We start from the raw sequence: 25561 nt of genomic DNA, 5'->3' as shown, positions 1-25561 counted from the left end.
TATATGGTTACTCTTTGAAGTTTGAAGTACTGACTCTTTTTTTCTCTCTTTTCAGCAAACTCCAGTCTTCTGGGAGGAGGGGGAGGTGAGTGAGCATTGTTTTTCACTATATCATCCCATTGTTTGTTCTATGACATTAAAGCAATTAAAGTTGCATTTGTCAGGTCTGGCATATGGCACAGATACATTCTTCTGTGGGTTTATGGAAGAATTTAGTGACTATTTAGTGTCAAGTGTCTTTGTTAAATGTGGCTGAACATGAGGCCAAAACATTGGAGCGTAGTGCAGAGCAACCTTGCACTGTGCCACACTGAGAGATGGTCATTACTTTAGCGGCCTGCCGAAGAACATTATCATCAAAGCAACGGAGGAAATCTGAGGCAGCCGACCGTGGTGTGGGAATAATGGGCAGGGAACTCCAGTAGAATGCTCTTGCTCCTGTTCTTCTTTTCTCAAATTTGACTTTTAGAGTGACATGATTGAAATAATCATTCTTCACCACAGTAAGATGAATTGGGGTAAAATGCACCCAGTTAGATGTGGAATGTTAATTTCTAGTCTATTGGGGAATAATTGATGATATGTGAGAAAGGCATGACAGTGAAATAAGGTCACTGCTTCAGCCGTATCTGTTTATTCGTCTGTGTTGGCTGTCACTTTGAATGTGCCACTGTCACCTGACAGCCCTCAGCTGCACAGGGTGATCCCAACCACCACATTAGAAGTTGGTACATCTATTTATCTAATACATCTTATCTGTCTAATATAATCCATATATCTATGAAAACTACAACTAGTGTGTGTTGTAGGTCTCTATCGGAATTTTTATTTTAGGAGGACATTTTGTAGCTTTCCTGTATTAATTTAGTCATAGTTCATCACCAAGCTTAAAAAATAGATAATGATGTGGGCGGTTGGTTAAAATGTTAGTGTATCATTTTATGGATGGCATTTCTGTCTGTATGTATTTATTTATCTGGGTTATCAAGATGTGAACACCTGGCATGAAATATGAGTCATCAGAGGCAAGAGATGAGCATAAAGCAATATCAAAACCACAGCATAGTTAACTGCTCTGTGCGCATAGCGTCCATTAGAGTGTACACAGAGCTGTTGAAATCTTATTCATATCTAATCATGGAGCCTGGAGTGGCCCTCATCTTGTCTGGAGACATGGTTCAGACTACAAACTTTCCAGCCGTTATTGCATAGCGGTGCAGCATCCCAATCTGAATAAGTGACATAGAGAGGCCCTCAGCGCACAACCATCTAAAGAACTACTGTGATTGAGATCAGAGGTCATGAACATGCGTCTCCATAACCAAACCAGGCCCTGTAAAACAGGGTATACTATCCATCTGATTTGGTATTTGTCTCTGCTGCAGTCAACTCTCTGTATTGATTTTCCACGTACAGAGAAACACAAGAAGCAATTGTCTTTGCTATTATGTTTTCATTATTGTTATTTTGTGGCAAATCACCTTTTTACAGTTCTCGGAATCTTAGACACACGCAGCCTTGATGATTGATCCAGGTTCATCTTTAGCTGATAATAGGTGTTAGGGTATTACAGGTTGCTCCGTTTCAACACAGCAGCAACAGAAATATTGTTGAATTTGTGGCTGTCAACAGTGGAGCACGAGATCTCATGCGTCAATTAATGTCATACTTAGCAAGAAAACATTTCAGTTGATTGTGACCTGCAGCTGTGCTTATTAACTCCAGAGGAATTCTAATTGTAGCTAGTGCCATTTTTTGAGAGCAAAGCCTCCTTTCCTTCTTAATTGACTTCCAGCGATGCTATTCCTGCCAAGTTACTGGCACAAGATACAAGGTCAATTAACTCTAAAACGTTAGGACTCATTTTCTCGTGTTAATAATGACCACAACAAATGTGTGCTGTTTTATTATTTCTTATGTGTGTATTCTTGTGCAGCTTGTTTTTGTTATTTTGTCCATGCTAAAGAATGAGGAGATGATTATAACCAGGGAGAGATAACCACTATCTACCAGAGAGCTGAAAATGTTATTTTTTCCCCAAAACAAAGCTCTACACAGTTTCTTTTATCTGCACGGGGCCAAGAGGAGTTTTATCTTCCAGTGTCTTTATCACTCGAAGGTGGCTGCTAAACCTGCAAAACTGTTCTCTGTGTTCTCACCCTGGCCCTCCCACTACCTCTATCTGTGGTTTGGCATGTGAAGACCTCCTGCCTTGGTGGCAGCGAGGATCGATGTGAAGAGGAGATGTGCTCTCATATAGGGCCCTCCTTATCTCCCAGCTGTCTTCTCAGGGCTCTGCAGAGGGGCAGCTTCACAACAGGATGATCCATCATGCTGGCCTAACGCACCTGAGCCATGTTTAGTTCTCACAGCTCTGGAGGTGGGTCTCCCGCCAGTGTGTGAAAAATGGACAAAGTCTTTAGTTTATGTATGGAAAGTTAGTTTACCACCTACTTACTTTTGGAAGGTCTCCTGACTTTACATGGCTTTGAGGAAATATTTGTTATTCCTTCATATGTGTGGGTATCTTTTGAGAGAAAAGTTTCACCTTTCTACATATCTTATCATAAGTTCAACTGATAAGTAATATGTCGTCACAGTATAGCAGTAGAGTCTTTTGTGGGCTTTCAGCCACAGCAGTGTGAGTATTGTGGAAATAAGTGAAAAAATAAAGCCCTGAGTGAGATTTGTCCTGCACCCCCCCAAAAAAACCCAGATTATATTCCTAGCATTAGTTATGGAGACAAAAAAAGATTGTTATGCCCTGATGCTCTATTAAATCCTTAGAAATCACTGATAGGAATTCTCTCAGGGTTGTCTGTCTTCAGTGTGTACGCATTGGGGTTAACTAAAATAGCACTGTTATCAGTGTTAGACATGTTGGTCTCACTGGGATTCCATACACACATAGAGGGAAATAACAATGATCTCTGATAATAGCATGCTAAATGAGGCCTTTGTGGATAGAGGGTAATTATGAATGGTACCAGGTTGCTCATGTGATGTGTGTCACTGCATGGCTGGATGGTGGCACAATCCCAAAAGAATAGACCTAATGTAAACATCATGTTGCCTGTGTGTTTGTGTCCCCCCCATTTTCCTCTTTCTCACACACCCATTGACACACGTGTGCAGACACAAACACAAGCATGCAAGCACACATTGAGCCATGTAATGATACCATGAAGCCCTGTGTAGCTATAGAGAGAGGGAGCTCCACTTGCCTTTGATGTCTCCATCCAGGAGGGGAATTGGCTCATTAGCATTCTACCCAGAACCATTGCCCATTTAGCACTAGGCTTTAACTAGACCACCCAAACAAATCGTTCACCCCAGGTTGGGCTTCCTTTCCCTGCTCCAGTCAAGCAGCGGGGAACATGCATGGTTGTTTTGTACACCCTGACTCGGGCTAATTTAGCCACGGGCTGCTAACGCTCACTGAACTCACCAGCCTTTGTCATTGCTTACATAACATAGGCTGTAGCGCTATGTGCCCCCAGCTCTACTCCCTCATAAGTTTCCTAAACAGTGGTGTGAGTCATAGCAAGTACCAACACATACTAATATATGGGATTAATTATGCTTGCTGTGATTAGGCCTGGCTGTGGTGGTGCTCATGCGGTTCTTTGCCTCAACTGAAGACGTCATTGAATGTAGAGTCACAGTTACATGACAAGGCAATGCTTAGTGGCTCTGTTGAGAAAATGCTTGTAAATTACAGATCTAATTAACAGGAGTATAACGTCCTAGCTGTGACCTCTGGGTGAAATGTGAGAACTTGTTTATAGTAAATTTATCTGACCATAGAACCACAGCATCAGCATTTCAATATAAGCAGACCTACGCAGTAGCTGCTGGACTGGCTTTTACTGCAAACAAAGTTCTCCACCATGCTAAACAAAAGAAAATGTATCCAGTTTTGGACATTTGGGTAATCCGTTATCAAGATTCCTAAGTGCTTCACTGTGCTTATCTCTTTAGCCATTCGTTATGCAAAGAGCTCTGTTTTCTTTTCCTGTCACCTCCAGGTGAACCATTATCCTCTGTCTGGCTCCTGCCCGAGGCTTGTTTATTGAGTAGATTGGAGGGGGTGGAGGCATAGTGCTCTGTGCAGGGGGAGGGGAGGTCAAGATATAGGACAGTGTAAGGGCTGTCCTAGGTTTAGGCTAGGTGGCCTTTCGTCCCTATGACAGCCATCTCGGCTCTCTGGAAGCACCAGAACTCCCCTGTATGATTAATCACTCAAAGATGACGTATTATTCTCATAACTCATAGATTGCACACTATGTCTGACTGATGGTCCTCAGTTCACAGATGGTAGTAACAGTCATTAGCATAACTTATGACAGAGATAGCGTATTTCCCAGTGGAGCAGGCTAAATAATGTAAAATGATAAATTGAATGCAAAGATTCCCCAGTCAGCACGGTACCCATGGGATTTATTTATATCCTCATATTTAGCAGGCAGTTAGTGACACTCTGATCTAGGTCCACCTTGTATTTGTACTCTAATGTTTTGTGTGTTTTTTTTAAGTGTGTTTGAGATGGCACTAATATAAATGTGTGTCTGTCCTCTTTGGGATTAACCCTGCTGTTAGGAAATATTTATGAGGTACACTCACAGCATAAATACATTTGTATTCTCCCTCTCAGTCTTTGACTTTGGCATTTAAAGTAAATATATTTACCACTCATTTCAGCACATTGTGTTCAGGTCAGGGTTTTTGCAATTGTGTTCTTCACGGTTATTTTTTTATACTGCCATCCAAATATGGCGGTGTGTCCTTGCATTGGCTTGAGCCACTGATATTCATTTAAATAATAAAACAAAAAATTCCTTTTTTAGCCTCGTTCTTGCATAAACAAAGAAGTCATTTTGCAAATTACACTTACTTAGTTAAATTATAAAACAACTTAACGCTACACATCCCAAGTGTAATGCAATTCTAAGCGGGTTCATGCATTAACACTACACTGTAGTGTTGCCTTGCCTTTGTTAAATATGTAACCCAGTTTACTGACTGTATGATATGCAAGAAAGCATATCTTTCACAAGTTGATCTATTTATAGTTTCTATCAACAAAAGTTCATTCTATGTTTTACAGGAATAGTGTGGTCTATAACATTGCTTGCATTTTAATGGAGGCTGGTGAAAAGTGCCCATTACTATATATGCATTTATGTCAAGCACAGTGACATCTTGGTGGATAGCTAAAGGGAAACATCAGTCTTCATATTGAAAAATGATTATGTGGGAAGAACCCCAATGCTGTCAGACCATTTCACCCAATTATTACAGAGATGACGTAATTTAGAGGGCATTCCACTGAAATTAGCAGGACAAGGTCATCGGGTGGACTGCAGTGTGCGGTACCTAAATAGTGATGGAAATTGCATTTCAGCGTGAAAGTGCTGCCACCACAGAGAACAGTCACACATACACACACATACACACACCCCAAAATCAGCAGTGATGGATGGACTAATTGATGCAGAAAGAGTGGGCCATTCATTTTTCCATATTTAGGATTAGCATTGTATTATAATGGGAAGGGAAGAAGAAACGGTCAGGGAGTCAATGAACACAAGAGGGAAAGAGGGACAGTGTGAGGAAGAGGTATAAAAAAATGTGGAGACAAAAGGAGGTAGAGAGAAAGATTATGAGCAGTGGTAACAGGACTGGTCAGTTGTGTAATGCTAAGCTTATGAGACATAAGAGAGTGTTCCAAGGGATTTATGGAGAGGTGTGTATCTGAACAAGTGCGAGCGAGAAGGGCATATAGCTGCCACATGTCCTGGTATCCCTCTCTTAGCCTATGAATCATTCATCTCCGTCCCTGTGTATAAATCAAGCTGCCGGCCATTGCCTGCGGCAGTCATGTCATCAGGTAGTTGACGGCATCACTTGATCTCTGGCACTGCAGTGTGGGTGAGGGCCTAACTTTAAGCAGCACACATATCAGCATATCAAACTGCGTGTAGCTCTGTGTCTGGCTGTGCTGTAGCAAGCTTTGTGGGGCTAACCAGGACCACACAGAAACATGCTTACTCAAAAAGACATCTCTCACAGTTGCACTTTGCTGTCAAATGGACAGTTTCCTGGAATCCACTCTAGAGAAAGTGTCTGTATACTGTAATGCACATTGTGTTTTAATTTGTTGTTGATTGTACTTGACAGTTGAATTTTCCTGCATGTGTGAAACAGTTTTTTTACACTATAATTTGAATGAATTAGTGATAATGTGTATTCCAAGTGCTTTTGATTTTAACTACAAGGTTGCTATTGACAGAGTAAATGTCCATTTTATTCCTTAGGCTTAAAGCATCTTGAAACATGCAGTTCACAGCCTGTCTTAGCTTGTTGTGAGGGGAAAAAGGGGTTGTATCTCTGTGATTGAGAATTGCACCAGACATTCTCAGTACCCTACACACCTATTTTCAGTATAATTTTCAGACTGACACAGAGTCTCACTTCCTTTTGCCACTGAGGGGTCATTTGAGGTGGAGGACTTCACTCCTCTAGAATCTCTCCCATCATATATTGAACCAGAGGAGTGAGAAAGTCTGGAGCCTTATCAGTTTGAAATGCAAGCTCTGTCAGCTGCAGCTCAAAACCTCGGGGCAATAGCCAAGCCTCGAGGCAGCTGAGGCTAGGGAGTCTCTGAGTGCTGTAACATCTTGGCTTACTGTCTAGGTACAAAGTACAAAGACTTTAAAATGATCATAAATCTATTGTATGAACAATTTTCGTTGTTTTGACAGTTCTAGTATGTATATTTATGCATGCATTTTTCTGCTCATGCACATGTTTTCAAGTTTGCCTGCAAGGGAACAACACACTTACACAGCAGGCCATCTTGACTTCTCAGAATCATTTAGTTGAGAATAAATATATGTGATATTGCAGTCAGGTCCTCCCCTTCCTTCAGGGCTGCTGTTATAAACATATTGCAGCTGCTTGTTTTCCTTTGTGTTTGACCTCTGCAGCGTCTCTCTCTGCGTTTTGTGCTCTCTCTCCTGATCCCTGAAAGGAAATAAAGATGGCCTTTGACTTAAGTTCGGGAACGAGAAGAGTGATATTCTGCAATCCCACATCACTCCTATGTATATATGAGCCACTTTGGAATTCACTTTTTGTACACCATAGGACTGGCACCCCAGTTTAAGGATTTTCCACCTTATTCTGTCTCTCCTCATTGTACACAAAGTGAGAATACCACCACAGGGCTTGAGAAGTGGGCAAGAAAGCGTCAATTTAGTTCTCTTCCACATTGCATCACACATGACCCCCTCCCACCCCACCAATCCCTCTGTGCTCCAGGATTTCTGGGTCAGTTGTTGAGATTTTAGACAACTCAAAGCATTACCAACCCCAGTGTCAGAGCACATTTGTGTCCAACACGGCTTTGTCGTGGCTCTTTGGGGGTAGATCGTGCATTTGGTCTGTCCATTTTCTTTTGCATGCGTTTGTCTGTGTGTGTTAAGAATATGTGTGCATGTGACTGTGTGTTTGCATGCCAGTGAATGTGAGTGTGAACATGACTGTGCATGCATTTGCTCGCGTGATGGCTTGTCTGTCTGAATTTAAAAGTTAGTGTGCATGTGCGTGCGTGCGTGTGTGTGTGCGTGTGTGTGTGTGTGTGTGTGAGATTCTTATTCTGGGATAACTGGATGCTGAGCTGTCTTGTCAGTTGACTCAGTGGTCAGTTTTGGTCCCGCTGCCCCCAGCAATGCAGGATGGAGTGATGAGATCTGACAGACGGGGACAGTTCTTAGCAGGGCACTACCCCATCCTAAAGTCTCACCAATCATAGCAAGGACATCACAAGAGGCTCAGAGAGTCTAGCCACATGCTCAAAAACGATTCAGAGGCTACTGACATACCAATATACCAATCATGTGATGACCTTATTATTTTCAAAATGTTTACTCAGATTGGACTCTAGAGAAATTCTTGTAAACTATATATTAGGAAGATAGGAGGCTTCCAGTAACAGACAGGCAGAAAGGACATAAGGTAAACAGAAACTGAGAACCACACACATCATTTAACAAAATCTAGATTTCCAGTTTACAACCTGAACTGATGCCTGAAACTCTATAAAATGTGAAGAAGTTTAGCATCAAAACTAGTGGTTCTGTTTGCTTTGCTGTGAAGTTAAATAGAATTTAATTCCTTAACACAGGGGTTCCCCCCATCCCTCCACTCTGTATATCTAACAGTGGTGAAGGTAATTGAGGAACCAGTAGAGATCAATGGAAGAAATTAGCAGGACATTGCCATTAAGCAGAGCCATTAAATCAATAAACAGCCACCAGGCCAGGCGGAATAACCTTGTTGCAGCAGCCATTTAGTTTGGACAAACAAATAATTTAACTGTTTTTAAGAATATTGCATGTGGTTAATACACTCACACATTGCCATTTATTATTAGATAATTATTAGATTAATTAGACATGTGCAAGAGTTGCTTACTTTGGACTCAGTGAACTAGTTCTCTGCTTTACTTGAGACCACACACAATTAGTGGGAGGGAGGAAGGAAGCTACTCTGACTGTTAACACCACATAGGTGTGTTAGCACATGCTTGGTTTTAATTACAACAATTACTATATTGCTGAGTTTGATTTTACTGTAAATGTACCATGTACCATTCTGGTATGTTAACTATAGCTTGCTTCACAGCAGAGGTAGATGTTGACACTTCAAGGCTCTCGGGGTTTTGTGCTGTCTAAACAGTGCGTGCCATAATTCCACTCAGCAATAGGCATCACAAAAGCAGAAATGAACAAACACAGAGTGCTGATTGCTCTCAAGTAGCTAATATTTATGTTACTGTATATAGATGTGAGGCTTGAGTATGTGGAAGTGCACTGATAATAATGGGTCTTTGTACTTGCAGTGAGTGGAGGGGCAGGAGAATATTCACGTGAGCATCTCTAAAGAGCTGGTTGGTGGCTGATTAGTGGCACTTCTCTGACATTTTCTGTGCAGACACTGACCTGTTATGGTGGCCTTTCGCCAACTAGTAACAAACTGTCAAGCTTTCTGCATCTCTCATGGGGCAGCCTAGTTAGCTGTGTCTGACAGGCCACTTGCCTACAAGTGAGGTTTCAGCCCAGAGAGGGCAGAGCAAGCTCCAGAGGAAAGCTGTCATCTTTTTGTCAGACCACAGGGAAAGGGAGGAGTTTCTCGCTCCCTCTCTTCTTGCGTCTCTCTCTCTCACCCTCTATCTATCCTTCTGTCTGTGTCAGCCTGTTCCCCTGGTGAAGATCTTCACTTTCCCAGTGCCTGTTATGCTCCTCTCAGCCTGGCTGTGCAGAATAAACAGGCGGGTGTCAGAGGATGAAACGCCAAGCGTCCCCAAGGAGCTGGGCGCGTCGTTGCGTTAACCCCCTCACTGTTGCCTCCTGAGGGCCACAGCAGCCATCCCAGTATGCTAGCTGAAAGTGACACAGAGACAGCCAGTTGGACTGAGGTGAAAGACGCTTCAAGTGTCCTTCCTGAGGGAGAGATGAGCGTTTATACCGCAGGGATGATGCCCACCACTCCACCTAATCCTCTTTTCCCAGCCACTTCATTATCACTCACACTCTGCAGCCGCAGTATGTGTGTGAAGAAAGATCTCAGAGGAGAACCACAGTATCTCACGTAAAGGTGGAGAGAGAGGAAAGAGTATTGAAGAAGTGGGGAAAAAGGCGAGGAAAAATGAGGGAGGAGGAAGGTGCTATGAAGGGACAGAGGGATACGCAGAGTAAAAACTATGGTGGAAGTGGAGAACAGATGTCAGACGTAGTGGGTGGTAGTGAGAGGAACAGTTTGCGTAATGTCTTCTAATTTTCCTTTGCATATTCATGTATTTTCACGACAGAAGCAAGTAGCCGGCAAAACTGACAAGAAATAAGGGGAACACAGGTCCTCTCATCATCAAACACCACACGTAATCAAATACAGATACACAGGCCGTTTTGCTGATTGGATAGCTTTACAGTTAAATAATAAGCATGTTTGTAGGGACATGCTGTGTGTTTGTAGAGTCCTGTGTATTCAGGATGCAAATCTTTAGGAAAAGAGGCTTCAGAAATTGAGTTGTTTTCGGTTTACATGAACCAGTTAATGCTGGTATATGTTTTCCTTTCTGTGTTGGGCATGTGCAGAGGTGTCTGCTGGGAAGAAGATTAATTTCTGAGTGGGAGAGTGCAGCAAAGCTATTTGAGCCCACTGAAACATGTTGGCTCTCTACTGTGAGACTCGCATTAGCACATGCCATAATTGATGGAGGAGCATACTTAGCAGTAATAATTGGCATTATAGGGTGTGGTATCAAGACATCATTTTCAGAAAGCTCCAATTAAGCTTTTTGCTGTGGCTTTGGCGTAGCAATGACTGTCCAGTATCATTGGGAACGCTTTCTAAGCCTCTGATAAACACACTGCTTGCCAATCAGTTTGTTCTGGGCCTCCCATGTGCAGGGAAAAATAAACAAGTTCATCAAACAGTGAGAGACAGAGCTCCTCTCCACTGACTCCAGTCCTGGCCCTGATGAAACAGCAATCAGCTCAGTACCATAGGGAGCCATTGTGTTTACAGTCGGTGGGTGGATAGACTGCTGCTTGCTAGGGGAGATTAGACCTTTGAGACCAGCTGGGACATTCCCACCACCAGCCAGCCCCACCTGTGAAATTGCAAGCAAGACCCTGTCCCTTCCCGTCAACCTCCATGGCCGTTGGAGTGATCAACACCACACTGACACTTTCCCAAGGCACTCCAATCAAGTATTCAGGGGGTTGGTGGCGCAAAGAAGATAGAGGGCTGGGATACATGTGGGCATGTGACTCTCTTGGCGGTATAAGGATGACAAAGCACACACAGCTGTAGTGCTGATCTCTGATTTTCTCTAAAGGTCGAGATGTGGGTGGGATTGGAGTAAAGCAGAAGAAACAGTTGACCTTAATGCCACTTCTGAAACAACTGTCTCTTCACCTCCAAGGTTCAGTTCCTCCTTTGACAATTATTTGAGATTCTGCATTAGCGTCTTCAAATTTCACTGGCAGCAGCCCAAAGATTAGGCACACGTTATTCCACAGTAGCTGTTTTCAGACACTGTGTTCTGTGTACCACATGAAAAAGTAAGCCTGAAGGAAATACTGTAGGATAGAGTGTGAATGCGAGCCTCAGCTGACAGCCCCTGGAACATGTTTCTCCCTCTCGGTGGGCAGTGGAGAAAACCTCACCAAGCGTGACAATAACAGAACGCCAAAACATGGATTGGGCCAAATGAGCTGTGAACGCAAACAAAGTAGCGAATTTGTACTGTGGTGTTTGGGGTGGACATGTGTCCCCTCAGCATGTTAAATACTGCACACAGTCTTACAGACAGGCAGGCAGTGAAAAAGGAAGAATAATTAAGGAGAGATAAAAGACGAGGCAGAAAGACGGAAGGTAAAGAAAGCAAAACAAAGCAGTAATGACGATGTCTTCCCAAGGATGTGTATGTTAATCATTCTAGCGCTACAGTGTTTGAGAATTTTTTTGTGGGAATGCTATCTGTCTGGATCCCACCTGAGATTTGTCATGCCTTATGGTAAATTTTTGAAGCGTGACCTACACGAGTGGAATAGCTGTTCTGTTTCGTTGTCCCCATGAGAGAGAATCTGCTTTTTTTTTTTTGGTCTGTTTATAACTTCGCATTAACTTATGAGTATTAATATAAGTTTGTATCTGACTTATCTTTGAGTATCTGTGTTTCTGTGAGCTCTATGTGTTATTCCTGGACCCGGCAGTGTACCCAACACGGTCTCTGCAATCCTAAGTCTAGCGCAGCTGTTAAATGTTTTATTTACTGAGCCTTGATGAGATAAGAGCCGAGTGTTTTGGAATGTCTGTCTGAGGACATCAGCATGCCTCTCTGTGTGTGTGTGTGTATGCGTCTTTTATGTGCTGATTGGTCATTTGGCATCCGTCCCCCAACACCTAAATGGACTCTTAGAGCAACTCAGGAAGGCCATAAACATAAGCAGCTGATGGCAAAGCTAGTCTGAAAGAAAAAAAAAAATCCTAATAATACACGCACTTTTTTGAAGCGTTCCGCTGGGTTATTCTACAAATGGATTTTCAAACTTTTAAGTGTGTGGCTATTTAGCTTGAGGCTTCACATTTTTAAGGGCTGGATTGTTGTGTATTGTGTATATTGAATTGTTTTACTCTCCCTCTTCCTCCATTTGAGACTGAGGTAGACCAGTTCAAGAATCAAGAGGGCCAAACTGCATGGAAAATGGATCTGTGCTGGGTGGCTTGTTAATTCCCCAGCGTGCCTCCTGAGGTGAATCGCTCTCGATGCGGACGCTGCCTTTGATCATTCACAAAGCATGTCGCAGCAAGGTCTGCTCCGGCACCCAACAGATGGTCATTAAATCATGCGTTTTATTTTACTGGAGCTTTTTACATTCCTGCAAGATCTGTTTGCTTTTATTGCTGCCATTTAGGATGTCTACCATGCTGATTAGAAACATGCAGAGGCTTTTTGTGAGTATGCCAATAGACCTGATGGAAAAACAATGAGCATACTAACATTTCATTAATTCTGACTCAACACTCAATTGCAGGGTTATTTCACTTGCAGAGCACACAGAGGCATAGGTGTTAGACAGGATTAGCCTGTGATTTTTTTATTAATTACAGGAGGTGCTCTAAGTACTTTAGTATGAGTTGTTAAGATTTTTCGGTTGGGTATGTATGAAAATGTGTTTAAGGTCTACACTTAATGTAAGCTGTATGAAGTGCAGTGTGGTCTGCACCAGTTTCAGTGCCATCGAACCCTTCAGAACCTAGTTCATCATCTCTGCAATAACGAGAGATTTCTCACCTCCAGTCAACTGTGGTCCACAAGCCTGTTAATCTTAGGTTCGGTCAGCGTCATAGAGACAGAAATGCCTAATTGCCTTTGCATGATTGGCTACTGAGCAGAAAAGGAAATCCACCCTTATGATTTATGTCATCTGGTAGGCATTTAAAACCCTGACCTCCACTGGCCACTTCAGTAAGGAAAGAAACAAATGATCAAATGTCCTTAAGTCAATTATGGTTTGGGTCTGTAGACGGAGAAGTGGAAAACTTGAGAATATAACTAGGACAGTTATAGGAAATAATTAAAAAATGTTGATACAGAAGTTATATCTGCAAACTGAGCCAGTGGGTTTGTGGTTTAGTGGGATTTTGGTGCTTATAGGATCACAGCTATGTTTCTTCAACATAGCTGTTTATCTCAGCATATATCCAAAGATTTGTTTTCATCTGCTCCTGACTGTAATGGCAAAGCAGAATTTTTGGCTTTTCATTTTCTGTCATCTATTCACAAGGTATTTGAAATATTTAGCATTGGCACTTTGCGTTCTTGCTCATCTAAAGGCAGACACATGTGTGCCTCCCTCTTTTATCCCGCTTCATTTTGAATATGCATTCATTTGCATCAAATGTAAATCTTTATTGCAATTCAAACTGTTGCAAATGAAATGCTCTGAAGCAAACACCCACACAAACTCCTACATCAAATCATATTGTTGTTATTTTGCAGCGAGAATTGAGCTGCACTATATACCCTTTGGAACTCCTTTTATATTAACAGGCGAGATGAGGGACAAAGGCTGTGTATTATATTGGCATGAGGGCCAAAGTTCCTGACATGGCAATTTGCTATCTTTTCTTTTGGGTGAGTGGTGACAATAGGCCGCTGTAGGCTCATTCGGGTCCCTGTGTACTGCAGTGTGAAAGCGGCATGGCTTTTTGGCCCAAGGGTCAGTGCGGGGATCTCTAACACCACGACTGATGAGCACTAATCTGGCCTCCTCAGCAAACACAGGCCTTTCTCTGTAACCTTCAAGCCGTGAAACACAATTTACAGAGGTGGCGGGGGGTCGAGGAGACCATGATGTCAACAAGCAAATGGGGGAGGGGTTTTAGAGTGTACGCAACACCCAGTGCATTTACATGAACTGTAGCGATCAGATGATTTCCTGCTTTCAACGGTAATCTATTTTAAAAAAATATGGATGTAAATGACAAACATTTTTTCCCCTTTTCTGGTTATGGTTTTAGGAAGTAACTTGGATATATCATTAATAGTTTGATTTGGAGAAACCTGTTTATCTGGCCATAAACTCGTAACTGGTTGTTCTCACATTTTAAGTATTTACATTTTCATGTAAAAGATGTGTTGGAAAGTTACTTTGTTGTGGATAAACAATTAGCAATATTTTAAAAGTGTTTGCTAGTGGTTGCTGATAACTTAATAATAATTGTTACAGAGGATAAGCAGCAACAGAGGAACATGTACAGTCTCGTCCAGTTCAATACAATCACCCTGCAATGAACACTAATTTGTAAATGGGATCCAGTCTTGTTAGTCCAGTTTTTTTAAAACTATCACAAAGATGTTGGTTCATCTGAGGTTGTAGCTGATGTTGAAGCTGTATTGTATCACCTTATATTGTAAAACATTTCTAATATTCTCTCCCTCTGCATATGCAAATGTGGGTGAACAAACTAGAAACATCTTAACCTAACAGTAAAGTGTAATTCAGTACAGTCCCATTATATTATAAGCTTCACAAATGTAGAGGTTGTTTATGGTCTTTTGCATTAGTTTTTATCCCTATTGTGAACCGCGAATGGTATATACAGTATGTTGTGTATAGATTTTCTTTTACCAAGTAAAAGGAAAAAGGAAATGGAATAAATAGTGTAACTGCAAATATGAGTAAGTAATGTTTCTGAGGGTTCTGCAGATGTTCTGTAAAGAAACTTCATAGTTATTTTTTATCTTTTATAAAATAAAATGTATCAATAAAATGCCAATGTTTACATGTTTGGAGAAACATTAATCAAAGATAAAAATGTTAAAATGTTCATTTTCTAGGTTTTACTATTGTTATGCCAACAGATAATCTCCAACATGCTATCAGAAGTTTAATATTAATCATGTCTGTTTGGTGTTTTCCATAGTAACCATTTTGGTAAGGGCTTTGTGTTAACCCCTTATTTGATATTCATGGAAATGTCTGCACCTGGATATATCTGATAGGAGCAGCACTCCCCTCATGCAGCTAATACAGAAGTTGATTAAAGAATTTAAATGGTCCATTTAACCCCTAACACAGGCGAGGCCTACCTGTGTGATAGTACTATTACTTTGCAGTAATTCCTGCAGGCGGCAGCTCGAATTGATCCCCTCTCAGCCATCAGGAAGTTTTAGTGCTGCTATGTGTGTGTTCAAAGCCCAGTTTAATAAAGCTAGCTGGTCACGAGCCGTTAAAGCAGTGGAGAATAATAAATAAACAGACCTGCTCTGTCCTGCTCTGCTCCTTCCCCCCACTTCCTTCTTCACCACACCTACATCCAACTACACAGAGGATTTGCTCCATGTGGAGTTCAAAATCTCGTCATGACTGGCTTACAGCTGGAGGCAGGCACTGAACCCCTAAGTGCTAGCATTCGGATATAACAGCAGGGTGCTCACCCTGGGCTGGATTGTCTCCCTTCAGAAGCAGGCACACATTATTTTTTATAATAAAATGTTTTTTTTAATGTTCTAAAATGACATGCTGCATAGAACATCAATGTTTTTTATTAATATGCATAAGCAGGGTAGTAGGAATGTGTTATGAGACTGCCTCCACCACACAGGCCATCAGCAAGGCAGATTGATGTTGAGGGGCCTGGCCGATGGAGATAGAGTTTATCTGCTGCAGGCTGGGATATGAAATCTAATCACATGAGTGCCAGGTGAGGAAGTGCAGCCACAGATGAGCCACTAACGCACACCATCACCCTTGTATTCAACAAATGGTAAGGAATTTCTCTCTGCGGGGTTGAGACAGGCGATAAGACAGCCGCAGACAAGAACTCTCTCACTCCGTAGATCTGTCTTTCAGGGACAGCAAAGAGAAATGGAATGAAAGAAGACGGTGAGAGAAAGCATTAAAGACAGAGCAGGATTGAGAAAAGGTTAGCTATGGTAAATGCAAAAATTTTTTTTGAAATCAGAACACTTAAAAATACTCTGAGCAGCCAACTCTTTTTGCATTTCTGATTCTCTACATGGTGATTTGAATGCTCATCTGATGATCAGTTTTTCTTTGTGCTCGGCTGTGGTCAGTGAGTGGCTTCCAAAATCACAACATTGTGTAAGATAAGTGAGAGTTAAAAAACACTCTTCGTTGTTGAATAATGGATTTTTGTTTTGCATAGTACATCCTCTCGACAAACACACAAAGCTGCCTATACATATGTGATAACCCAAGGTTCACCCACAGCTCAGCACCACTGGAGCTGGAAGGGATTCAGTCCTGTGCACTTCAGATGTATTGACAGACACCACAAATGAGAATTTAGTGCTCTTCAATCTCTCAAGTACTAGTCTAGCCTACTCATATATTATTTGGATCAAACAGTGGGAATCCTCTCAGTTTTTCTAATGATATGCACTCTGCTACATCTTTATTTGAAAGCCACTGTAACATCTTAACTGCAATACTTTTTTTTAGGGTGTAACCCAGTCATGCATAACGCTAAAGGAATTGGTTGGATTTGGGAAATAAGGTGATATGTGTTACTAACTGATTTTGGACAGAAATGAACAGCACATAGGGACAAGTCATAAAAACTGTCCATGAATTGAGATTTCTAGAGAGGTCCTAAAGCGTCCAGATCCCACTGCACAGGTGCTCTGACCAACCAGTGAGAGATGCAGTGAAATGCCAAGGGCATGATCCCTTGCTGGCTTCCCACCCACAGACACTGCCAACTCTGTTTGATGGAAGACCTAGAGCCAGAGGCAACAAACTCTGTCTTAACCGCTGATCCTTGGTTATCCTCTCAAACCTCTCTGTACCTTGAAACTTGGTTATTTTCAAGCATGCCGGTTTATTACCACATACTGCAGCCCCCTCCCTTATAAACTTGATAGTGAGGCCTGACAGGAAAGTAAAACATTGAAAACACAACAAAGACATTCTGTTCTCTTATGGATGGTTTAAAAAAAATTGTTGCTCAAAATGTTTTGTTAGTTGTCCTTGTGTGCTGTTACGCATTTGTGCTTGACAAGTTAATTTGGAGATTACTTAACACAGCACTGCCCATCTGTCTCCTATCAAGAAATGGATATGATTAATGGCCAGTAACCTGTATCTTCTCATAGAAAAAAAAAACTCTTCTTAAAGTATCCTTTTAATCAGTTACATAATATACCGGAGTCTTACATCATCAACATATTTTTTTGAAGGTATTTTGATAATGCAATAGACTATTGTGTGAAACGTGTAGCTTTTCACTAAACACCACTATTGTACCCCCAACCACAATGACATGAACACCTTCTCATGTATTAGTGCAGTAAATCACTGTCAAATAGCCCTCAGTAATTTGATTTTTAACCAAGAGATGGCACATTATTCTGAATTGTAAATATGCCTGGAGATTACAAGATTACAAATAACGAAATACACAGTAAACAAGCATCTCCTTATGTATTGGACACGTATTATCTGCTGTATTTTGAACCCCGTCTTTATTGTGATCTAACAATAACACCTCTATATATACAGAGGCTCAAGAAAAACCAAGGAGCACCCATTATAGCCAAACATATTTCCATTCAGTAAGTTCATCTCTCACTCAGGTTACTACTTAACAGGTTTTGAATGTGATCCCATGAATATTATAGTAGGCCTATTTATAGGTGGACCGTGAGGCTATCAAAATGGTGGAAAGCACTCATTTAAATGAAATTGGGGGAAGAAATTGATGGCTAAGGACGGAGGTTTTCAAAAACTTAGCACTGGCTGGTGAATAGTTAGCTACTGGGCTGCAGAGATGTGATAATTTCAGACTACTCAGTTAATGAGAGTAATCATTTGGGCAGGACTTTCAGACAGAGACAGACAGGAAGAGCGAGAGATACAACGTTGAGAGAAAGATTGAGGAAATGAAAGAAATCAGCTAATCAGCAATTTTAATTTATCTCTTGACCGGTAATTTCACCATGAAGCTTTGTGGTTTTTAGTCTTGATGACATTTCTAAATGAAGAATACATGCAAAAGGAATAATATCAGTAAGTTCAGGATTGTTGAAAAGCTATTCTAAAACTAAAATAGGAATTTCAGTGAAGTAACTGCTGTGCCTTGCTGTGAGTTGTGATGTTTCATGCTGTATGTGGAGCCCTCGTCCCTCTTTGTTACCTCCTGCTCAGCAGTGCTCTGAGCACAGTTGTAAATCTTTAGAGACAAAAATATTTTAGAGTCCCTAATATATTTTTCAGAACTTGTAGTAACATGCTATGCTGTGTACTAGCTGCTAAGTGTTAAATCCCACTTGTCCTAAGTTACTGTATATAGAGTGTACAAAGTGAGGGAGTGTTAGAGGGCATGAGAGTGACGATGACCTCTTCACCTGGTCCGAGATAGAGCCATCTGATCTCTTTAGGGAAAACCTGCTGGACACGTCTCTATCGCCTCTGCCTGTCCAGCATTCCTGCCCTTCACCACCCGTCCACACATCCTCTGGGCTCCCGCTGAACTGACGACCCCAGAGCCGGGCTGCTATGCCATGCATTTGCCAACAGCGATATTGTTTTTCAGCCCTTGAAATTTTAGCCCAGAAGATCAATGTTGCAGCTGGCTTGAGAGTTCAGGGCACAGAGGGCCAGAGGGGAGCGAGGTCAGGGTCTTCTTCTTGGCTCCCTGTGGTGTGTTTAGGGAAAGATAGGAAACTCTGGAACCAGTCTTTGCGCTGACAGCTGTGGTTTAGTCTTCAACCAGTTTGATACTCTTAGATCCTTGTAGCTATCAACTGTTAGCTATAAATATTGGCTCATGAACAACACAGATGACATTTTACCATGTGTATTGTCTTGGACAGCAAATAAACAAGTTAATATAAAGATTTTTTTCTGTGCTTAGGCAGGGTAATTCCCAAACTACAACACTGATGTTCCCCGCCCCTTCTCATTAACTAAACTGTGTAGTCAAAGAGGATAAAATTGGAGAATCTGAATTTGCTAGGCCCTCAAACACCCTCACCCGGCACCCATCCCCCACATACACACACACACACACACACACATTTTATCTGCAATTATAAAACTGGACTGAAGCAGAGCGATTTCATGCTTTTAGCTTAGTAATGGCATTATGCAAAATACCATTACACTGGAAAGGACACTCCAAAGTGTGGAAGCAGGTCAGGTGCTCATTTTAAAAGAGGGAATCTGTGGAGTTGTACAAAACAACGCAAACAGCCATGTCTTCTTACTCTCAGCTTTAAGAGCCATTTAGGAGGGGGGCATTTAGAATGATGGTGAGCAAAGGTTTCTTGTGACTAATGGTCATTGTTAGTTTTGTTCAAAAAGCACACTAGACGGAAACTTCTAGAGCTCCCATACAATATTTCCCTTTCTTCTTTCACTCTGCACCCTTCTCTCAGTCTCACACTCTCAGCTTGTAAAGGTGCTGTCGAGATTTTGCTGAATATGGCATAATGGAAGCTCTTTGTTTGCTCAGGTGCCGATCCTTCACAATGGGTGGATAATTGAGGAACACTTTAGAGACAGATGTTCCCTTTTCATCACACTCCTCAGTGTGACCCTCTTAGGAAGCAAAGGGAGGGAAACAGAGCACAAGATCACTTTAACCAGCTAGGCTGTCCTCAGTCTTTTTGCACTAAAATTAGATGTTTACATGTGGAAACTTTAATCTGATGTGGTTGTTTACATTTCCTGAAGGACCAAGGGACCTTAAAATGGCATAAGACTGCCTGTTGGTCATGTCGATCGCATTTGCTTAAATCAATCAACCTTCGTTTGTTACAGCAAATGAAAAGTATCCCCCTAGCTCGATGAATGTTCAATAACTAAGCAGAAGCAGCTGTGGACCCAGACAGCAAACAGAGACATGTTTTTAGGTTGCTTCATGGCACACTTTTCCAGGAGTGTTTATTAGTTATGGGTCACCTTGAAGGCAGAAGAGTGGATGGAGGGCAATCAATAGCTAAGCCAATAAGGAAGCAAGAGGCTAAGGTTAAGAGGGTAATCCTTGATGGTAAAGCAGGAAATCTATAAAATAAATGATTTCTCCACTCCTGCAGGGTGGAGGAGGCTATTTATTGGAACAAGTTTGGGCACACACACACACTGGGTTACACCAAAGTGAAAACGAAATAGACAAAAACCGTGCAATTCAACCTGAACACCTGGCAATTTGCAGGAAGCAATACAAAAACCATTACACCATGTCTCTCTAAATCTTTCACAAAAGTTTCAACAACAGCCATAAGATAGTCAGATAGCTGAAACTGGAGGGATGTTGCCTTGGGTGGTTTGATGTAGGAGACATTGTCTGTGATTCGCGAGGTAACAATTTCAAGCTGCGTGTCAGCTTAGTTGCTTTCCACTAGACAGAAGTATCACCATGAAAAAAAAAAAAGTTTTTCTATTTGTGAAGCAAAACATTGAACCTGATCTGCCTCTGAACTTGAATCTTAGCCACAGTTTTTGTAAATTAATAAATGGACGATTACTTACAAGTATAAAAAAAAATCAGTGTAACTGCAGTATCAACTATATCAATGCTGGAAATAGTCTTTTTAATTTTAAGTGGCTGTAATTGATATTTTAATAATAATGTTATATTGACTCTGCAGCTCCCCTCGGCTTTACAGAGCCAGTGGGTTTCAGCTCATTGTTTAGCTGCCAACCCGCAACTTCCCTGTTTCTCATCGCTTTCATAGCTTTGTTTTTGGCCTCTGACCTTGAAACTGCTGCCTGCCATGCTCGAACAGTTGCTTTCCAATGCTTTTAATCCCCTACGAGCGCTAGTTTTTAAAGCCAGCATGTGTATATGTTTTACAGAAAATTAGCAGCAACTGATTCTGTCTTACAAAAACCGGTCTCTGGTCCCAAAGTAAGGTGTTCTCTTTTTTCCTAGTAAGGATGTTGTTATACTGAGTTTTTAATTGAGCAGCTGGGATGAGGCACTAAAGTTTTTTTCAGCAGCCGCATAAGTTAAGTGTCTCTGCATTTGAAGTCTGACCTGTCAGTGAAAGCAACAGGGCAACATTTTCCTCAGTAAATAATTAACATCACCATTCTCCCTTTCGCTGTGCTCGATGCATATTGATACAGGCAATTTGTTCCCTCATCTAAGCACTCAGGTTTCTTCTGTTACAAGAACACATGGCATACTCAATGCATAATGGCCACAGCAATTGCTTGTTAGAGTAGCTAAAGAACCCGTTTCCCCCGTTATCTTATACAACACTTTTGCAAACGGTCTGTGACAAGTGGATATTGCAACCTTCGTTACTTCAGTCCCGAAATAACAATTTTAACTGTGTCTGGACAAGCTTTGTGCTAACAGCGTTGATGTGTATTGACCACAGGATGACTAAAAATGTGTTTCCAAGTACACAGAGAGACATCATGAGTCACAGCAGCTCATGGCTGGTTGAATTATCAAAACAGCACAAAGAATGCCATATCTGGACATATCAACGCAGGCACACCAGACGCAGAGTCCTGGACGTCAGAAATGATTCATTTCCTTTGAGAGGGATGTGCAAAGTGTAATCTACAGCACTTTTTCCTATTTTTTTTTTAACATCTTATCCTGTCAAAGGCATGCAATGGCACTCTGTGAATTACTTGTGCCATTGACATATCCTGTAGCTGAAAGAAATCATTAGATAGTACCAGCATGCTGGCATCGATTTCAGTTCTCTGAATAGTAATTAACAACTCTGAAATTACAACTGTGGCACAAAAGAACTGCAGCTTTTCTTCTGTCTTTGTCAGACGTGCATGACAGATGCTAGACAGGCCTTGTCCCTCAGTCGTTTAAAAATTTTCGCTGTCTTTCTCGCCAGTCGCATGTGTTTTCCATTGTGTTTCTAGAGTAGTGTTTTGTCCAGCAGGCTGAGTGGCCAGTCTAGAGCTGACTGTCAGCTCGTGTCAGTCGCAGCATCACTGAGTGGCTGGGTGTCTTTTCGTGCTCCAGTCATCTCACTGTCTGAGATGGCTGCTTCCACTCCACAAAGCCTAAGCTGTCAAACATCCCATTAGCACCTGCTAAGTCAACCTGAAACTTTTTGAGGCCAGTCTGACTTTGTGCATGTAATTACTCTCTCTCTTGCTGTTTAAACCCAAAGACCTCTTATTCCCTGTAAAGGCAATTGGCTAGGTCATTGAAGATTACTGACTTAACTTTCCCTCACATTCATTAGCAAAGTCATTCAAATGATACAATGCCTTACACTTAAGGCAGGCAGTACTTCTTATTTTATTTTCCCAGTCACTCTATTTCTAAAAATTCTGTGTTTGATTTATTCGAACAGGTTATCTCCTGCTTCCACAGCTTAAAGCTTAAATATAAACACTGTGAGGTGTTCATCAGGATACCTAAGATGTTGTGTCGACTTGTTCACTGATATCTTTTAGTTATGTCGCTCCTTTGTAGCACTTTAGTCGAACATCTTCCTCTCTGCAGACCCTAGGGATTTGTACCTGTCAAATCAGCCTCTCTGTCAATTGAAAAATGGTAAGATGGCACCTCGCAATGCAGCAATAGCAGACATTTGTACTGCATAGGATACGCAGGATCTGAAGTTGTCATTGTTAATATTTTACAACAACTGACAACCCAGATTGTGACGTAACTTGCTCTCATTAAATAATAACAGATATTTAGTTAAATGTTGTCCAAATAAGATTGTTAATAATAAAATAGAATTCATTGATTTAATAAAATTCACTGAACAGCACTGTTGTACTACAATTCAACGTTTTTGCATGCATTTTCTTCATTAAACTGTTGGACTGCTCAGTTCATGTGAAGGAAATTTGCAAGGAAGTTAAATTTTCACCCTTTCTCTCCTGGATGTCCCTGTGTGCTTGGGAACCACCAATCTACTTGTCACGGCTAATTTTTCCCCAATTCTAATCTTATTGAAAAAATGCTTGCCAGATGCTAGCTGTCTTTTGACACATGATTTCAAATGATGCTAAATGGCCTCATGGGCTGATGTGTCCAGGGGTTAAGCAGGGTTGTCCTGATCAACCTCTGACACCGGGGTCATTCATAAGGTTATGCTCCAGGCACAGCTCCATTGATAAGGGTCACTGAAAGGGTCATCCTCCCTCTCTCTTTAGTTCTATCCAGTTAAAGCATCAGTGCCTGGTGTTCATTGGAACATTAATTGTGCTCATTGATTGGCATGCAGTTCAACTAAGTGTCCTCTGAGCGCCACACAATGACAGACTTGTTTTCTGATCTTGGCCAACAGTTCTGTTGTCAGCTTTGATGTGAAGGCTTGTAACATGGGTACACTCTAAAACTACACTCTAAATCAGGTGGGTGTCCGTCACTGCGAAATGTGAGGACGCATTCAGCTTTTCCTGTGTGCCTTTGGCCTACTATTAGATCCTATATCCTGGCTGTGGTACATTCTTCAGTGCAGGTGAGGGGTTGTCTGGCATCCCTTTGGAGCGATTTCCAATCATCCACTCGATTTACAGGCCATGGGAGAGGAACAACCTGTTATTGTACTCTTCACTGGAGCACATATTGAGAAAAAAAACAAGAAGCATAGTCTGTATTTTTTGTTAGCACTTGTTCAGCCATTTTTGAAAAATGACAATTCAAAAATACTGACTGATTTATGGATTTCTATTTATTATAGTATATCCCATTGAATTTGCAACCTGAGTATTTCCCTATCATTGCCCGAAAATTAAATTTTTTTCTGTTCTTTGAATGAATGCCAGGAAGAATAGTGTACAGAGTAGGTGACCTAAGATGACTATTATTGCCACAAAAAGAGTGTTGAAGCCTTGCCTGCACATGTCTATTTTTTCCATCGGGCTGTGTTGTGTTTGTAGCTGTAGAAAATGTGAACTATAAAAAAAAATTGATTTTATAACCTTGATTTTTTTTTTGTATCTCATTGTTCATGCAGATGGGTTTCGGCTTGTTTTGCCTCACACTTCTCAAGCTTATTAAAATGCACAGTTATTATGTATTTTAGAGTAGCCTATGCACTGAGCTTTTAAATGCAACTTCACAAAGACTGTTCAGTTTCAGAACTGGGACAACACCCCCACCCGTTTGAAAATCTAATTAAACTAAACTAGTTTTTATCTGTTCTAAATGACTTCAGAGAAGCCATTCATTATGCCTGCCCTCCAGTCCTGTCACAAATATACTCCAATATTACATTTATTTAATAAATAGGTTACTAAATGTTTTTCCCCTTTTTCTTTTTTGTTGTCATCTCTTGTGCATGCCTTATTTCACTGAATAAGATATTTCAGCCATTATAAGGACATGGGAAGTTACCATTTTTATAGAACCTTTTAATCTAGCTTGTTGTGAGGCGACCGATCCAAACATATTTCACCTTAACCACAAGATATGATGAAAGTATAACCAAGTGATCAGTGATGGGATTTACACTTTACCTCCCATTTTTTCCACTGCACTGCAACCATAGCAACGTGACCAGGATAAATCTACTATTTAGTGAAACGACACAAGAATCACCCTTGGATTTGATCTGTTGCTTTGCTCTATTCCTCTTTTTCCCATCTGCCAGGCTTCAGCAGAAATGATCTGAGAGACAGATTGGAGAAAAAGAGAAATGAATTGCATGCTTCATACCTGGCTTTAGTAAATGCAATGTGAATGGAAATAGGAATGATTACATTTAGCCTGTAACCAGGAAGCCTAGCTCATCTTTAGCTCTGCTCAGATTGAGGAGGGCATGCACATCATTTCTTAGGATAAAAATACTACGGTGGGATTCAGGGCAGGTGCTTTAACTTTGTTGTGAGGCAACCACACATAATATCCCATGAAGCGATGAATGAGATGATCATGAGAGGCTAATAAAGTGTTGTGTTAAGTGAAAATATATAGTTATTTATTACAATTTTCTGAATAGCAAAAATATAATAATAATGTAAAATATCGTTTAGATTTTGAAAGCCAAAAGCTTAAGTCGAACAGTTGTTGTTTGGACTCCTGACTTTGCTGCAGTACAGTGTGGTAATTGTCAGTTTATATGAAACTGGTTTGCTGTGTGTTGAGCAGTGTACACTTAATTCAGGCATTCTAAAGTCATAACTACATACATTATACAGTAAATACTCATGTCATAGTCAATGATACCACATATTGCACTTTCTTTCAATTACTGAAGCAGTACACGGATGTTTGGTTGTGGTTGAACTTCATACAAATTTCCTGTTGTTTTATATATAATCACATATAAATAATGGTCCTGAGCATGTATGAAATATACTGGCATATTGCTAACAAATTAATCGCTAACTTTACCAAGTAAACTTGAGTAGGCTGCTGGTACTACTACTAAGTCTTGTTAATGTCAGTGTCAATGCAACAATTGTGGGATTGTCCAAAATCTGCACCAGTAAATTTTCAAAGCCATAGTCCATTACATTTGTACCTGAATGTAATGAAATTATAAATATTTTTCCTGTTAGTTGGTGAGTAG

General features: G+C 41.1%; 1 protein-coding gene across 2 annotated transcripts in view; it reads left to right on the top strand.

Annotated features, from left to right (window-relative positions):
- The window catches only part of macrod2 (MACRO domain containing 2), a 401391-nt gene that overhangs the window by 116687 nt on the left and 259143 nt on the right, over positions 1-25561 (top strand). For both annotated transcript variants that reach the window (XM_022743689.1, XM_022743688.1), the window contains exon 4: positions 56-85. In XM_022743689.1, coding sequence (XP_022599410.1) covers positions 56-85 — 30 coding nt within the window. The remainder of the gene's footprint in view (positions 1-55; positions 86-25561) is intronic.

This window comes from Seriola dumerili, unplaced genomic scaffold, assembly GCF_002260705.1.
Source record: "Seriola dumerili isolate Sdu_G_001 unplaced genomic scaffold, Sdu_1.0 BDQW01000073.1, whole genome shotgun sequence".
Classification (NCBI taxonomy): Eukaryota; Metazoa; Chordata; class Actinopteri; order Carangiformes; family Carangidae; genus Seriola; species Seriola dumerili.
This window is presented reverse-complemented; position numbering and strand designations above follow the sequence as displayed.